This window comes from Triticum aestivum, chromosome 3D, assembly GCF_018294505.1.
Source record: "Triticum aestivum cultivar Chinese Spring chromosome 3D, IWGSC CS RefSeq v2.1, whole genome shotgun sequence".
In the NCBI taxonomy this organism is placed as follows: domain Eukaryota; kingdom Viridiplantae; phylum Streptophyta; class Magnoliopsida; order Poales; family Poaceae; genus Triticum; species Triticum aestivum.
In genome coordinates, this window is record NC_057802.1 from 352,060,929 (window position 1) to 352,078,213 (window position 17,285).

A 17,285-nucleotide genomic window follows, 5' to 3' on the forward strand; every position below is an offset into this window, starting at 1 on the left:
TCCCTCCGGTGTGTATATAAACCGGAGTGTTTAGTCTGTGGAGGCTATCAGAATTCTCATAGGCTAGACAGCAAGGTTTTAGCCATTACGATCTCGAGGTAGATCAACTCTTGTAACCCCTATACTCATCGAATATAATCAAGCAGGAAGTAGGGTTTTACCTCCTCTAAGAGGGCCCAAACCTGGGTAAACATTGTGTCTCCTTCGTTCCCTGTTACCATTGATCCTCAGACGCATAGTTCGGGACCCCTACCCGAGATCTGCCGGTTTTGACACCGACAATGGGTGAAAACTTGGTTTTATTGCAAGAATACTGCTCCAGCTAATGAGAACCCTCGGTCGGGTTACAGGGCGGATCGTCTTCCCATAAATTTTAATCCGCCAAGCAAGCTTATTCTAGAAGAACATGCTGCAGTGCTCCCATTTTATTCAAAGGTGAAGGCCTTGTTTATCAATGGGTTAACGGGAGTTGACCTAGCCTGGTGCTGGGTCTCTTGGAGAATTCTTCCCTTGAGCCACCGACCTGGCTTAATGTGCTAATACTCAGGCGAATCAAACGACCCTCATCAATACAACTCTGATAACTTTACTGCTGATGAGGTCAATAAAACTGTAAAGAGTTTACTTGGGGAGCCTCAGGAGAACTGCAACAAAACATGGTTGTTACCATTCTACAAACTCAACCCGGCACCACCTGTAAGTAATCATCTATATCCGGCTAAAATATCTTTTGAATCATTCTGTGTTTCACTTGTTAACTCCTCTTCATTATACAGTCCGACTCTCCTTTTTGGAACAGGAAGAAGAAGACTGTCGTGGCCAAAACCAAAACTAGCCCAAAGCAGAAGAAGAACAAACCAGCTGCTGTAATTGAGCTGACTGCTATGGGTGAATCAACAGATGCTGATGACCATTCAGAGGTAGAACTTGAGTCTCTTGGACGCCTCTTTATTGAATTAGCTGACGCCTCTTGTTCTCGGGATGAGGCAGCAACAAGCCGGGCCAATGATGCTGAGGTAATTTCTATCTCCTCCGGCTCAGACTCCTTGCCTCCAAGGAAGATAAGGCGGGTCATCCGGAAAGTAAGCTTTTCTCACCCAGATGCTTATTTAGATCCACATTTTATTTTGAAGAAGGCTGAGCATGAGTCAAGGTGCCAAACTCGGAGTGGCGGCTCTGGAGATCTGGTGGTCGGGTTATCTCATGAACCTTCTCTTCACAAGCGGCGTAACGAGGTGCCACACAGTCCTACTTCCTCTTTGCCCAAAGTCGGCCTTGGCAGGCAACCACTTAACCCGTCTGATTCCGATTACCAGGAGTTTCCACCCTCTTCCGGAGACTCATCCTTTACACAGTTGCCTCCCTTAGTTATAAATGCAGGGTAAGTATTTCTACTTAACTTGTTGGCGGCTTAACCTATTATCATACATGCCTTAATATTCCAATTTGATCATAGGGCCAAAGCCAAGAGCAGGAAAATAAAGATTGGCGATTCTTCCAAGGCCCCTGAAATTCCCGAGTCGGAGGAGCAGGTGCTGGTAACTCCTGAGGCCAACACAGAGAACCCTGAAGAACGTCACAATAGTCAAGATGACCCGCCCCGCAGACTGAAGCAACGACCAAGGAATCACTCGGGTTCAGTTAATAGCCAAGGGATTGATCGAGATTCAGTAACGTAGCTAGTGCAGTTGCTCGGGTTCAGTTAGAGCCCAACGCCTCGCTCGGGTTCAGTTCGAGCCCAAATCCTAGCACACACGCACGTACGTGTATGAGAGAAACGCGTAAACCTCCGTCCATCGCTCGGCCCCGACCATCCACCGTAACCGGGAACTCCTCGAATTTTCCTCGTCCTCGCTTCTACCACGATTTTTTCGAATGTCATGCAGGTGCGTCCCCGGCCCACCCAGGACGAAATCCCATTTTCTGTCGTGATTTTTTGTCATAGAAGTAGGAGCCCACCACATCTATGATGATACATGCTTTTGTCACAAGTATCGTCATAGAAGTGTCACAAGCATGACAGAAAAAAATCGTTCGGGCCAAAATGTCACGGATATGTCTTTTTTTTGTAGTGACTTTGGATCTGCACCATGTTGCCTCCACTTGGATCTAATCCACGTCTCTTTCATCCAATGATATATATAATAACTCGTCATGGTCATAAAGTCATAGAGACTAGTGTATAAAACCTATACAAATACAACGCCAATATGCTTCAGAAAAAATACAGGAAAATTTAGCAGTAGCGCGGGTATGCACATAGTAGCATGCTTTTAGCAGCAGCGCGCTTCTGAAAGAGGCGCTGCTGCTATTAGCAGTAGCGCGCGGTCCAGCAAGCTCGCTCCTGCTTTGTATGTTAACAGTAGCGCGGGTAAACCAACGCTACTAGTAAAGTTCAGCTGTAGTGCCTTAGCAATAGCGCCGGCGCCCGCGCTACTGATAAGGCAAAACCTCGCGCTACTGGTAGCCTTTTCCCTAATAGTGTAAGGGCATCTCCAACAATGACCCGCAAATTTCGTCCCGCATCCGTCCGCGGACATGGGGGGACCAGTCCACGGACATGAATGCGGGAGGCCACCATCCAACCGTGCCTCATACATTTTAACAAGAATTCAAACTAATTGGACGAAATTTGATCAAACCAGGTGGATTTGATTGAAGTTCAGACATAATTTACATGAAAGGTTGATACTTCAACCGTTAACAAAAAAACTAAACCCTATACCGGACGACCACCTCGTACGTGTGGCCGCCCTGCCCTGCCGCACCGTCGTCTTTGTCGGTGCCATCGTGGTCCCTCCAGCGGGCGAACGACGCCGGAGGGCCGCGGCAGCCTTGTCCGGCGGCTACCTGCCACTCACAGAGGAGTTGCTCCGCCTCTTGCTGCACTGTGCGGAGTGTCACCACGGCCACTGTCGACATGGCCTTCGGAGCCCTGGTGGTGGCCTTGCCGCGACCAGCGTTGATGAAATAGCCGCTAACCGACCACTCATCGCCGATCTTGGTGAGCTCGGCGTCTTGGCGGCCGTCTCTGCGGTGGACACGGAGCGGTTGAGCGCCCATGCAGCGGCGAGGTCAGAGTCATTGCGAACCCAGTCCGACGCCATGTCGCTCTTGGCGAACGCGGAGCGGCGACCGACATTGCGTCGGTCGTACATCACCGGCTGCCTAGCCGCACGCTCCGCCACATAGACGACGGTCCTCGAGCCCGAGGGACCACTGTAACCGCCTCCTCCGAGGAGGCGGCCTCGTGCCTTCCTGATCGCGGGCGACAACTCCTCCTTGACGGCGAGGTGGTGGCGGCGGGACGACGACGACGGCATGTCCATGCGGCCGTACCAGCGGCGTGGCGGGGACGTCGGGTCCTCCTTGACCCGGCGTCCGATCTGGACGCCGCGGTGGTGCGGGTGCAAGGCTGGCTTCTCCTTCATGCGGCATCCGATCTGGATGTCATGGTTGTGCCGGGGTGAGGCCGGCTCCTCCTTCACAGGCCGGAGCGGGGACGCCGACTCGTGCTTCATGCGATGGCGCGCGCGAGGACGACGACTCCTCCTTCACGCACCCCGGCAATGGCGGCGACGGACCCATGTAATGGATCGACCGCTCCGTCATTATCTCGATCTGATGGACAAAATCTTCGTCCGTCAGAGTGGCCTCCTTGAGGAGTCGAGGCGGCTACTGCAGCGGCACCTGGTCCTCCTTGTTATCAAAGGAGATGATGATCTCCTCCTTGGCGGAGGAGCTGGCCGCCGTAGATGCCGACGGGCCCGGAGAGCGTGGGCGACAGCTCCAAGAACCGCCAGAGGAGGAGCTTCCGCCTACTCCACCTGCCGGCGTGGAGCACCACGACTTCGGCATCGCCTCAACCGGAGTCGAAGAGAAGGAGGGCCCTGGGCACGGAGACGGGGGAGGGGAGGGGGAGTGCGGCTCTGTGCGTCGCCGGTGCATGGCTTAAATAGCTGCGCAGTGGGCGGAGTTGGTTCCTCGTGAAGCTGCGTTCGCATTGAAGCGACGACTGACGAGAAGTCGCATCGGTCAGCGCCGCCCTTAGTCAGGTCACATCGTGCGACATCAATGTCGACTGCTCCGTGCTTTGTGCCAGCATGAATGCGGCGCGCTAAGCGGCACGTGCATCGGAAGGAAAGTGCGGGAGAGGCGGGTTGGTTTTTTGGGTGGATCAGGGTAGTCAGAAGCGGGCTTGGGAGCGGTGCGGACTTCCACAAAGCCCCTCACGCTTGTCTCCGATTTACGAAAGAAAGTACGTCTAGACTGCGTCGCGGACCGATACAAGACCGTGTTGGATGGCTTCCACGGTCCAGACAGCGCGGTCCAGATGAATGCGAGAGGTTTGCTGGTCCGTGTTGGAGATGCCCTGACCAAAAGTATCTCAACACGGCTAGAGTTGCTCTAGTGGTTGCGGTTGGCCCAACCTGACCTGCATACATAAGGCTGGTTCATGATTGGTTTGATGCCAAAAGTTGGCATGCCAATATTTGGCAAATGCCAAATGTTGGCTAGTGATTGATTGGCTACCAACTTTTTTTCTCAACCTCACAAAAAGTTGCCAACATTTGGCAAATTTTGATTTTGTCAAATGTTGACCAAATATTGGCAATGTTAATTGTTGGCATCAAACCAATTATGCTAGTACGCGGCGTGTGAAGATTCCAGAGCCATGGGTCGTTCTGCACTCCTGTGCAGCATCTTGCTTGCTTCAAGAGCTTGTGTGAAGTAATATCGTTCGTTGTTCCGGTGAAACTCGCCCACACCATACATGAACATTCTAGCGATCTGTGCCTTGCGACACACACGGTGATGCAACATTCATTGAGGCATTTGGACTGCGTAGACGTGGAGGCCTGCGGAAAAACGGATGTGGAAAGGACAGTTTCTTTTTTGAGAAAGAGGAAAAAGGACAGCTGTGGGCAGCTTTTTTACATCAGGAGCTTGACCAGACGCTCTGCCTCTCCATGCTGCCCAAGACGATACTCTTTTCTGCGGCCATGGCAATTTGCTTCGACGCCTCATTGAAAACTAGCCACAATCGCTGACACTGGGCCATTCCTCAGAGATTCTAACTTACGCCCACCAGTTATCTGGGCGTAAGTTAGAATCTCTGAGGAATGGCCCAGTGTCTCTGAGGAATCTCTGAGGAATGGCCCAGTAAGACTGAAAACATAATTCAGTCTTGGTGGCTTGGCAGGGGGCTTCAATGCTACAAAGGGAAAGAGCAGAGCAATGAGGCAGCAGCCAGTGCCCAGGCATTCCAGCCGTTGTGAGCGGAGAAGAGAGACGATAAGAACAAGAAGAGAATGATAGGAGCGGCAAGCTAGCCAGTTCGTCGTTCTAGCCTGAGGCCAGAGGCAGGAGAAGCCAACCAAGAAGCGAGTCGCTGCTGCCTCTTCTCCGCCAGGCCGCGCTGGTGCCAACAGAGGTTAGCTTCCCAATTACAACTCATCCACATACTTGTAGAAATCAAGCAAGGGAGATGTAGAATTAAGCAAGGGAGGTCCAGACTTCATCACTTTCTGTTCTTGCATGGTATGCAGGCAAGAAAACCAAGGAGAGGATGAGAAACTCCGCCCAGCGGTACTGCTGCTGCTGTTCTTCATTGGAGTACAGTTTCCATGTGTTTCTCCTCCGACTGTGTACGCTGATGCTGCGGGAACGGCAGACGTCGCCTCCGCACACACCCCCAAGGACACCAATTTCCCAGCGCCAAATAGAAAATGCACATGGTAAGTAAGGCTTAATCTGCTGTCTGATGTGCTACTACTGTGATGTGATCTATCCCTAGCGTGAACTTAAATATGTGGAATTTAGTTTTTGCCGGGCTAACATTTAGGGGCCTATACAATATGTAGACTTATTCCTCTTGTTGAATGGATTTCTGCAGAATTTGCAAATTTAAGCTTTCTTTTCCTGAAAATACTAGTTGGATCTGTTGACATATAGGATAAATGACATGGGTTGTGGATGATAATGTGCTGTTTCATACAAATTTTCAGTGAAATCGAGAGTTTCTGCACTCCGAGCACAGAGTTAGCCAAGACTGTTCCTTGGATAGCCTTTATCTTATCGAGTTTCGTTTCACTTGTTCCAGCGTAAGTGTCGTTAACTTTCTATGTTGTTCTGCCAATTCTCATGGCTTCTTAATAACGAAATTACATTCTTATCAGTATCCGTGTTGGGAAGCTAGGACCTGATGGTCAAGGTGGTAGCCATACCTTATTCTGGTGGTTTCTGATCTTCAACCTATGGGGCTACATCATGTGGAACGTGTACACCAAATCGTGTAACCGTTTTGACCCAATCCGAGTGGCATCTTTTATTGGGGCCGCGATCAGTTTTGTTCTTTTTGTCAAAGCGTATAAGAAGCTGCCAAAGAGAGGGGGGTACTAGCTCTTTAAGCATATATGTGTACAATTATGTGTAGTTATTTGTAAACGTGGTTAGCTGATTCTTTTGTATGATTTCAGGATTTGAGATGGTATACCACATTTCACACGGTCGTTGGGTTCCTCCTATTCACTGCTGTTGTAAGCACGCAAGCCAGTCTCCTCGGTTGGAGTTGCCTAGGAGTTACTGTCGTTGCACATTTCTTCAGGATAAGTGCCACTGTAAGTACATGTTCTGTGAGCTGTAATAATTACTCCCTCCGTTCCGAATTACTTGTCGCAGGTATGGATGTATCTAGATGTATTTTAGTTCTAGATACATCCATTTCTGCGACGAGTAATTTGGAACGGAGGGAGTACAAAATATGTGCCCTTGTTTCTTTCCAATCTGTAATGCGAATTTCTATACTGCACTTTGCATGGTACTGTTTCGTATAAAAGTCAGAAACCGTGTAATCTTGAGAGCATCAGTTTGGCACCTTAGAAGTTTCATAAAAGTTCATTTTTTTGCATCTACTACAGTGGACTAGAAGTAGATGCATGCTTTGGTAGTTGCCTAATTTGGGAGTTCTTTTTTTTCTCCATTGTGCATTTGGTCATATATTCTCAACATTTGGAGGACACATCTTGTAATATGGAGTTGGATTTTAAAACTTTGCATCAATTAACATCATTTATTATTTCTTTGCGAAGACCCCTGATTCATGTTCATTGCCATACTTGGAAGGTCGCAAAGTTTTTTTTCGAGAGTATGCAAAGTGCATACCGTATTTTTATAGGAGAGCAAACAATGTACAAGATTTGGTTTTACAAGGCTGCCGCCCCAAACTCTACTCCTACGCCTATGGTGGACTACTCCATAAGCACTCGCTTTTTTCCAATGATGCAGCTCATCCATGATTTGAGTAGTGTTCTCCACGTTCCGTTGTAGACCCACATTAGCAGAAACCCTTGCGTTCCATTGTTTCCATAGAAACCAACAAGTGAGCATGAGAAAAGAGTCAAAACCCCCGCGCTTAGCTTTCGGCTAAATGGCTCTGGGCCTAGTCCACCAAGATTCCAAGTTGTTCATCGAGGTCGGGATGGCTACTTCATCCAGCTGCGCCCTAAGCAGGGTACGATGCCACACCTCCCTGGAGAAGCTGCATTGCATGAGTTTATGGTTGGTGTTGTCTTCCTCCTGGTCACGAAAGTGGCACACATCCACCTGGTCCTGAAGATCTCTCCTAGTCCTTCGATCAGACTTCCAGATGCGGTGCTGCAACGCGAGCTAGATAAAGATCTTACAGTTCAGAGTCGCCCAGCTTTTCCACCGCGGCTTAGCACAAGAGAACCGAGCTGAGCCTTCCCATAACATGTGATATGTGGAAGCTGCAGTGTACACCCCATCTCCATTCCACTTCCATACAGCCTGATCTTCCTCCTGATGCAACAATTGAGTTGTCACAACAGCATCCCAAAGATGCACATACTGCACAAGCCCTTCCGTAGACAATCCACCAGCAATGTCGAGCACCCAACGGTTCAGGCACATGCCATCTCACACTGTTCTCGATCTGACACATCGACTGCTAACTTGAGCAAAATCCAGCGGTGCTAGTTCCACCACACATCGCCGGTTGATCCATCGATCTTGCCAAAAGCGCACAGAAGCACCATTCCCAACCTTCCAGCGCACCAAGTTGTTGAATAGTTCCACCAAGCAAGGGTCAGAGATCATCGGTGATCCTTGCCAAGGTTTGGATGGTTCAGTACGGTGCAACCAATCCCATCTGAACCTAAGAGCCAATGCTTGCTTCTGAAGATCTAGAACACCCAGCCCACCGAAGCACTTTGGCTTGTATACATTACTCCAAGCAACCAGGCACTTTCCTCCATGAATTTCCTCTGATCCAGCCCAAAAAATGCTCTGGAGCTTTTATCCACGGCCTCCAGAGCCCACTTAGGAGCTCTAAAACCATCAGATGGTGTGTGGGTCTCGCGCGAACAATAGAACACTTCTTCTTCGGTACAACCCCCCTAAACACATCAACGATGGAGATCTGTTTATACCTCTTCATAATAAAGGGTAAGATGGTCTTTTTATATTTTTTTAGTTAATGATGATATATTTTTTTGTCAGCATGTATACGACACCCAACCCCCGCCGGACTGGGCCGGGCCCAATGGTGATGGCTAAGCGCGCCCTTCACGGGATGTAAAAATTGAAAAGAAAACATAATCAAGTGGAGATACCAGGATTCAAACCGCAGACCTCTTGCAGCAAGCCTAAGTGGCTCAACAGTTGACCCAACTAATGACTCTGTAAAGCAATGACGTGAAATCTTAGAAAATTACACCAAGGAGCGTGAGTGGCATACCAGTCATTAGTCATTAATGCTGTGAAAAATCACAAAAAAAACCCAGCTAGGAATCTAACCACAGATCTCTTGCAACAACCGTGAGTGGCATACCAGTTAAGCTGACTAATGTTTGTGCAAAACGAGGAGTGCACATACTTAAGAACTAACACTAATGCAGTATTTAGATACCTTTTCAAAAAATTCAAACATTTGTTGGAAAATTCTAAATAAATTTTACAAATCAAATAATGTTTTAAAATCCAACAGTTTTCGAAAATTTCAGTTTTTTTAGAAGCATGACATATTTCGAAATAGTTACTTAAAATTGTCATATTCTTTTCAAAAATTTCAAAAAATGATGGTCTTATGCTTCTGTTACAAAAATGTTTGTTGTTTTTCCATTTCTTTTCTGGAGTTGCAAAAAACGTTTACGTTCCAACAGTTCTTTTTGTTTCCATAGAAATTTGGAACTATAAAAATGTTCCGTTTTAAAAAATTATTCACGTTTCAAAGCTGTTCATGGTTTTTAAAAAAATGTTTCAGTTTATTATATATTTGTTCAAAAATTTGAAAAGTGATTGGGATTCACAAAAAAAATCACGTTTTGTTTACAAAAAAATATTTATGTTCGAACTTTTAGAAAATATTCTGCGTTGTTCTTATCCTTAAGGCTTCGCGCTGCCATTTACACAAAAATGGTTGCTAGGCAAGATGGTTGTACCACGTGTGCTGTACTCCATAGGTTCGGAGCTCGAGCTCTGGCAACCGCTGTTTTATTTTTGAAGCGCTGCTATACGCTATCTTCATGGGCCGGCCCAATCTGATGGTCTCCTGTACGTATACGACTACACGCCATACATACAGAAGTAAGTACGACTTATGAAATGACTATATTACCCTTTATACGTTTTAGCAGGGGGGTGTACCAAAGCGGGTCTCTCAATAGAATTAACAAGAACTAGTCTCCCACTTCTATCAATCAGCCCTCTTTGCCAGCCCAGTAGTTGCTTAATGATCTAATCCACCACCGGTTGCCATTCGTCCCTGGTAAGCTGCCCAATCGCCAATTGGAGTCTCAAGTACTTACATGGAAAGAAGTTACTACATAATTAGACCGATTTGGGGCTCTAATTAGTGGACTTGGTTTTAAGTCTCGGTCTTGCAACACCTAGGTTGTTAAACAGGCCCAGACTTGGGCTGTTATTGAGTTTATAGGAATTAAATAAAAACCCTATTGGTCAAACTATCACAAAGGTGCAAACTTTCTTGATCTCCACACACACACTCACCGGGGGCACACAAGCACGAAGGCGATACGATGACGTTGCCAAAGCTTGCTACCAGCGATGTTGGCTACAGCTTCTACCTCAAGTCACTGCCCGGTACTCTTGTAAAGTTTTGAATTGTTTGACAGTATATGTAAACATATAAAAAAAGTGGAATTGTTTGAGGTTTCAAAATATATTTTTGTTTGTTTAGCTGATGCTCTACTTCTACGTGTGCTCAGTTTTTGTTTCGTTTTTGCAGGACTACTCTCAGTTCAACATCATACTGTTTTGCGCATCAATTATTGGAACTATTAGTGGCTTCCTTTGGCTAGTCCACCCAGACCTGTGTATTGCGAAGCATTACAAAGTAAGTGTTAGCATGTCTATTAACAATCAAACTATTGTCGAAGCAACTGTCCTTATTCAGTATTCTTTCAATGCATATTACTTCATATATTGTCAGCTGTCTCCGAGGGCTGGAGACTTTCATGTGGTGCGCTCCAAAAATCGCACAGATATTGGCCACGCTGGAGGGTCACCATAGGAATGAATGAGGATCCAGTTGGCAGTAAAAAGAACTACGGTGGATGCAGAATCAAGCTAGAGACGCTTATCATCTGGATTTATGTTTTTATTCATGCATACCCAAGTATTTTACATCAACGCTCATTCGATTCGATGCGAATATTATTTTTTACCAAGACCGAATGGAACTTGCAGAGTGATGCGTCTGAAACATTCTCTTATGCACCACAACTCGGCTCAATCACAAAGAGAAAAGGTAGTTCCACGCCAACAGTTTACCAAAATCACACAACTTCTTCTTCTTTTAGATGAAATCACACGGCTAGTTTCCTAGAGAAATTACATTGGAAATCATTGCTATCAAAATAGAAGTCTTGCGTATCACCTGGCTAGGAATGGCCATCAAAAGAGCGAAAACTGGACAGCCAGGTCCCCTCATCGGTCATGCAACACAAGGGTTGGCTGGCGTTGAGGGACATTTGTGCGCCAGGAAAAGCAAAAATTCATACATGGCGACACCGAGGCGGCTAAGCCAGGGGCGAAAACCAGTTCTGTGGAGCGAACACGGTGCAGGGCGTGACGGCGCCAGGCGCCCCACCGATCCTCGCTTTGCACCACATCCACGTCGGCGTGCCCGTGCCGGAGCGGGCGTTGCCTCCCTGGAGGAGTCTCACCTGGACCTCGAACTCCACGGCGCAGACTCTCTCCGCCACCGCTATGCGGCCGCGCAGGTGCTCGGGCAGGTAAACGCCGTCGTCCCAGCCCCACGCCAGCTCGAACGGCACCTCGCGCGCCCCCTTCCACGGCACACAGAAGTCGGGCGCGTGGCCCGACGCCACGGTGTAGCCGCCGTACGTCACCACTCCCTCCCCGTGGTGGTGGCACCTCTCCCTAGCGCGGCGGTTGCCGGCGTGCAGGACGATGTCGAAGGCCCGGGGGATGGACGTCGTCGTGGCCGGAGCCCCCACGCTGTTGTTGCTCGGGATCGGCGTCAAGTGGACGGAGAACTCAGGTGGCAAGTCGTAGGTGAAGTAGTAGCACAGCGTCCCGGTGGTGCAGATCAACATGGCGAATTCACAGATCACGGAGATGATGTACCGGGGGCAGGTGAGCACCGCCGGCCTCTTGAAGCCGGCGTCGCTACCGCCAAGGACGGGGACACCACGTCCAGGCTTCGCGGCCGGGTACAATGTTTGCTTGACCAAATTCAACAAGGCTCGCACAAGTCGGAAGAGAAGAGATGGCATGTTGCCGCGTACCGGTTGCAGATCTTCCCGGCGGCCGGTAGGGAGCGTGCGCATACTACGAATTTGTTATTGTTTGCCTAGTGCAGTATGTCAATCTATATTTATCTATCTATTCTATACCTACTAATAAAAAAATAAATACCCTGAGTCCGTTTTGCTATTTTATAGAAAACCCTTAATGTTTCTGACATCAGCAAACGACCCAGTAGCCTACCCGCATGCCATCATTGACGTGTTGGACGACGTGCACCATAACCTTTGTTGAGTTGCTCCTCCCCGTAGGCGGCGAGTTCTGGCCAGATCAAGACGAGCTGCAGTGCCGTATCGTCCTCCGCCGCCTGAACTGGGGTCGGCCTGTTGGACGATGCGCACCACAAGATCATTTGTTTTTGTCCTTTTCCTTTACTCACCCGTAACAACATCCCATTCCGAACATGACATAAATAAATGCATGATAACTTGCCTGTTTCTTTGTATGGATTAAATCTACATGCAAGCCGTGTCGAAATAGAACACTTGTAGAATCTTAAACTACGCTTTTATAGATTAATACCATCGTTGTTTGGCCATAGCTACAAATTCTCAGATTATAGACCATTTTCTTAAAATTAAGAGCGTGTGGTATTTTTTCTCCTGATGCAACACGCGGGCCTTTTTGCTGGTATACTATAAGATATGATTCGACTCGTTATCTGTTACTCTCTCGGTTACTTTTTTTTGAAAAAGGAGGATGTACCTCCGGCCTCTACATCAGGGCGATGCATACAACCATTTTATTGATTATTCACACAGAGTCCTTACAAGGTAATACGTCAGTAAGCCTGAAGCCATCATTTTGGCAACACCAGTCGCTACTCCTATCTCCGTGATGATGGGGTGCCGAATGTCCGAGCCTAATACCAAACAGACATCGCACCAACACCTAACATCTAATGCCGGATGCCCCATCCAAGCCTTAATACTTGGACTGGATTACAAACCGGTTTGGCGCACTTTCAGTGGGCACCACATGCGCACGCTGCAAGGGCCGTCACCTCCTTCATCCATCGATCCATCCTCAGACCAGATACTGACGCATCGACCTTGCCAGACCTCTCTGCCATTGACGCCACCACGACGCCAGATACGTCGTCCTCCTGCGCGAGTCCATCGCCACCCATCGGACGCCGAGTCTCCACTGCGCCACGCCGCCGAGATCCGCCGCCATCGATGTGTAGGATGAAGCACCGCTCTACCACCTACCGACGCCCAACCACCAAGCCGTCCACATGTCCGTCCAGCCGATGAATGTCTCCAAAGATGATGCCCCCATGGGGATGACGATGAAGACGTCGCCATCATCCGATCCAGGAGGCCCCTCAACGCCTCCAACAAGAGCTACGACGCCCACGGACACCGCCGTCAATGGTATCCTCCTCCAGATCTAAGGTTTCCCCTGGTAACAATGGAGCGAGGGACGCCCACCATCGACTTCAACGAGGAAAACGACACCTGCGGGCGCCGCCAACGATGGCGGCATCCCCACCAACTTTAGCATCTAGGCCACCATCTCCTCCTCCAGTTGATCTGCTGCCGGGAAGCCACCGCGACGCAACTGTTGGAAATATGCCCTAGAGGCAATAATAAATGGTTATTATTATATTTCTTTGTTCATGATAATTGTCTATTATTCATGCTATAATTGTATTGTCCGGAAATCGTAATACATGTGTGAATACATAGACCACAACGTGTCCCTAGTAAGCCTCTAGTTGACTAGCTCGTTGATCAACAGATAGTCATGGTTTCCTGACTATGGACATTGGATGTCATTGATAACGGGATCACATCATTAGGAGAATGATGTGATGGACAAGACCCAATCCTAAGCATAGCATAAAAGATCGTGTAGTTTCGTTTGCTAGAGCTTTTACAATGTCAAGTATCTTTTCCTTAGACCATGAGATCGTGCAACTCCCGGATACCGTAGGAGTGCTTTGGGTGTGCCAAACGTCACAACGTAACTGGGTGACTATAAAGGTGCATTACGGGTATCTCCGAAAGTGTTTGTTGGGTTGGCACGGATCGAGACTGGGATTTGTCACTCCGTGTGACGGAGAGGTATCTCTGGGCCCACTCGGTAATGCATCATCATAATGAGCTCAATGTGACTAAGGCGTTAGTCACGGGATCATGCATTGCGGTACGAGTAAAGAGACTTGCCGGTAACGAGATTGAACAAGGTATTGGGATACCGACGATCGAATCTCGGGCAAGTAACATACCGATTGACAAAGGGAATTGCATACGGATTGATTGAATCCTCGACACCGTGGTTCATCCGATGAGATCATCGTGGAACATGTGGGAGCCAACATGGGTATCCAGATCCCGCTGTTGGTTATTGACCGGAGAGGCGTCTCGGTCATGTCTGCATGTCTCCCGAACCCGTAGGGTCTACACACTTAAGGTCCGGTGACGCTAGGGTTGTAGAGATATATGTATGCGGAAACCCGAAAGTTGTTCGGAGTCCCGGATGAGATCCCGGACGTCACGAGAGGTTCCGGAATGGTTCGGAGGTGAAGAATTATATATAGGAAGTCAAGTTTCGGCCACCGGGAAAGTTTCGGGGGTTACCGGTATTGTACTGGGACCACCGGAAGGGTCCCGGGGGTCCACCGGGTGGGGCCACCTATCCCGGAGGGCCCCGTGGGCTGAAAGTGGAAGGGAACCAGCCCTTAGTGGGCTGGGGCGCCCCCCTTGGGCCTCCCCCCATGCGCCTAGGGTTGGGAACCCTAGGGTGGGGGGGCTTTCCCCTTGCCTTGGGGGGCAAGCAACCCCTTTCCACCCCTTGGCCGCCGCCCCCCCAACCCTAGATGGGTTTTGGCCGGCCCCCCTCCCAAGGGGGCCTATATAAAGGGGGGAGGGAGGGCAGCACCCGACAGCCTTGGGCGCCTCCCTCCTCCCCTGCAACACCTCTCTCTCTCTCGCAGAAGCTCGGCGAAGCCCTGCCGGAGACCCGCTACATCCACCACCATGCCGTCGTGCTGTTGGATCTCCATCAACCTCTCCTTCCCCCTTGCTGGATCAAGAAGGAGGAGACGTCGCTGCACCGTACGTGTGTTGAACGCGAAGGTGCCGTCCGTTCGGCACTCGGTCATCGGTGATTTGGATCACGGCGAGTATGACTCCGTCATCCACGTTCATTGGAACGCTTCCGCTCGCGATCTACAAGGGTATGTAGATGCACTCCTTTCCCCTCGTTGCTAGTAGACTCCATAGATGCATCTTGGTGAGCGTAGGAAAATTTTAAAATTATGCTACGATTCCCAACAGCAACACCCACCGACCAGATCCCTTTGGACCGACGATGAAGACAACAAAAGATAGAGGAGGTCACATCACTGCGTGACCGGCGCCATGGCCACACACACGACGTCCTGAGGCGCCCGCTCAAGATCCACCGTCACAGCCACGCCTCCAAGCCGCGACGGAGGGATGCCCCGCCGCTGCCATCATCCCCCCGCACGGGCTTTGCCCAGCTGGGATCCGGCGATGGCGGGAGGGGAGGCAAAGGGGAGGCAGACGTGAGGCGGAGGAGATCGGGATCTGGAGGGGAGAGGAGGCGGACAGGAGGTGAAGGCGAAGGAGATCGGGATCAACTCTCTCAGTTCCTAAATAAAAGTCTTTTATAAATTTCAATACAGACTATGTACGGAGCAAAATGGGTGAATCTATACTCTAAAATCTATATAAATCTGTATGTGGTTCGTATAAAACGGAAATTGCTTTTGGAGGCTGAGCTTCATGGAGGTCTCCAAATGCAAAATTCAAAAATTGTAAAAATTCATATTTTTACAATTCAAAAAATCTAAAAAATATAGAGATAAATGAAGGCATAGTGCACAAGTCCGTAAGCCCACTTCGTAAGCAAGCACCAATTCATGATTTTCGTGTTAGTTATTCCTAAGCCTCCCACCTCTTTGGGGAAGCACATCACCGACTAGCTCACCATGTGATTTTTGTTTTCCGTTCCTTTTGGCCCAGAACAAATGGGAGCAGACTTTGCCAAATTGGTCACGGACTCCATCTTGAAGAAAGTAAAAACCTATGGCAAAAATGGGGATAGAGGAGAGGCTGGAGTTAACTAATGCCAACCTCCCTCCCCTCCCCCCCTCCCAAGCTAGGAAATGGTGCATCCATGGCTCCACATAAGTGGCAACCCTATCAGTGATGGGCGGAAGCTACTCTATAATAGGCGATAGGCCAAGGGGAGCCCCAGGTATTTAATGGGGAGCTCTCCCAGCTTGTAGTTCATCATATTAGCCGCTCTCCAACGGTTTTCCACCTCCCCACCCGTGATAAACGCCTCGCTTTTCTCAAAATTATTTTTCATACCCAACATCACCTCAAAACACATGAGGAATTTTAGATTTATGATTTCTAGGGGAGCATTCTTAATAAGGATGAGGGTCTCGTTGGCATATTGCAAGTGAGTAACCCCTCCCTCACAGACCGATCACGCAAGATCTATCTAGGAGAAGCATAGCAACGAGCGGGGAGAGTGTGTCTACGTACCCTCGTAGACCGAAAGTGGAAGCGTTTAGTAACGCGGTTGATGTAGTCGAACGTCTTCGCGATCCAACCGATCCAAGAACCGAACATACGGCATCTCCGCGTTCAGCACACGTTCAGCTTGATGACGTCCCTCGAACTCTTGATCTAGTTGAGGCCGAGGGAGAGTTCCGTCAGCACGACGGTGGCGACGGCGATGATGAAGTTACCGGCGCAGGGCTTTGCCTAAGCACTACGACGATATGACCGAGGTGTGTAACTGTGGAGGGGGGCACCGCACACAGCCAAGACAAATCTTGAGTCCTTTGGGGTGCCCCCTGGCCATGTATATAAAGGAGGGGAGGGAAGAGGTGGCCGACCCAAGGAGGGCGCGCCAGGTGTGGGGAATCCTACTAGGACTCCCCAGTCCAAGTAGGATTCCCCTCCTCTTTCCTATTCGGAGTGGGAGAGAAGGAAAGAGAGGGAGAGGAAGAAGGAAAGGGGGGCCGCGCCCCCACCCCTTGTCCAATTCGGTTTGGGCAGGGGTGAGGCGCGCGCCACCTCTTGGCCCTTCTCCCCTCTCTCCACTAAAGCCCAATAAGGCCCATTACTTCTCCCGGCGAATTCCCGTAACTCTCCGGTACTCCGAAAAATACCCGAATCACTCGGAACCTTTCCGATGTCCGAATATAGCCTTCCAATATATCGATCTTTACGTCTCAACCATTTTGAGACTCCTCGTCATGTCCGTGATCTCATCCGGGACTCCGAACAACCTTCTGTACATCAAATCACATAACTCATAATACAAATCGTCATTGAACGTTAAGCGTGCGGACCATACGGGTTTGAGAACTATGTAGACATGACCGAGACACATCTCCGGTCAATAACCAATAGCGGAACCTGGATGCTCATATTGGTTCCTACATATTCTACGAAGATCTTTATCGGTCAAACCGCATAACAACA

At 49.2% G+C, this 17,285-nt stretch overlaps 1 protein-coding gene and 1 long non-coding RNA gene across 3 annotated transcripts; one reads left to right on the forward strand and one right to left on the reverse strand.

The window, feature by feature from the left end:
• Positions 1–5,203: 5,203 nt before the first annotated feature.
• Positions 5,204–10,744, forward strand: LOC123078830 (uncharacterized). 2 transcript variants are annotated; one of them, XR_006437735.1, is made up of 7 exons: positions 5,204–5,434; positions 5,550–5,738; positions 6,009–6,104; positions 6,180–6,395; positions 6,480–6,620; positions 10,268–10,375; positions 10,472–10,744. It is a non-coding gene; the product is annotated as an uncharacterized lncRNA (long non-coding RNA). The 2 variants fall into 2 exon arrangements; XR_006437736.1 differs by having other exon boundaries at positions 6,180–6,620.
• Positions 10,745–10,903: 159 nt separating this feature from the next.
• Positions 10,904–11,837, reverse strand: LOC123074635 (uncharacterized). Its single transcript, XM_044497427.1, has one exon. The coding sequence runs from the start codon at positions 11,832–11,834 to the stop codon at positions 11,061–11,063; it is 774 nt and encodes a 257-aa protein (XP_044353362.1). The 5' UTR covers positions 11,835–11,837; the 3' UTR covers positions 10,904–11,060.
• Positions 11,838–17,285: the final 5,448 nt, after the last annotated feature.

Excerpts from the sequence above, each read along its gene's own strand:
- LOC123074635 (XM_044497427.1), bottom strand. The coding sequence starts at position 11,834 with ATGCGCACGCTCCCTACCGGCCGCCGGGAAGATCTGCAACCGGTACGC.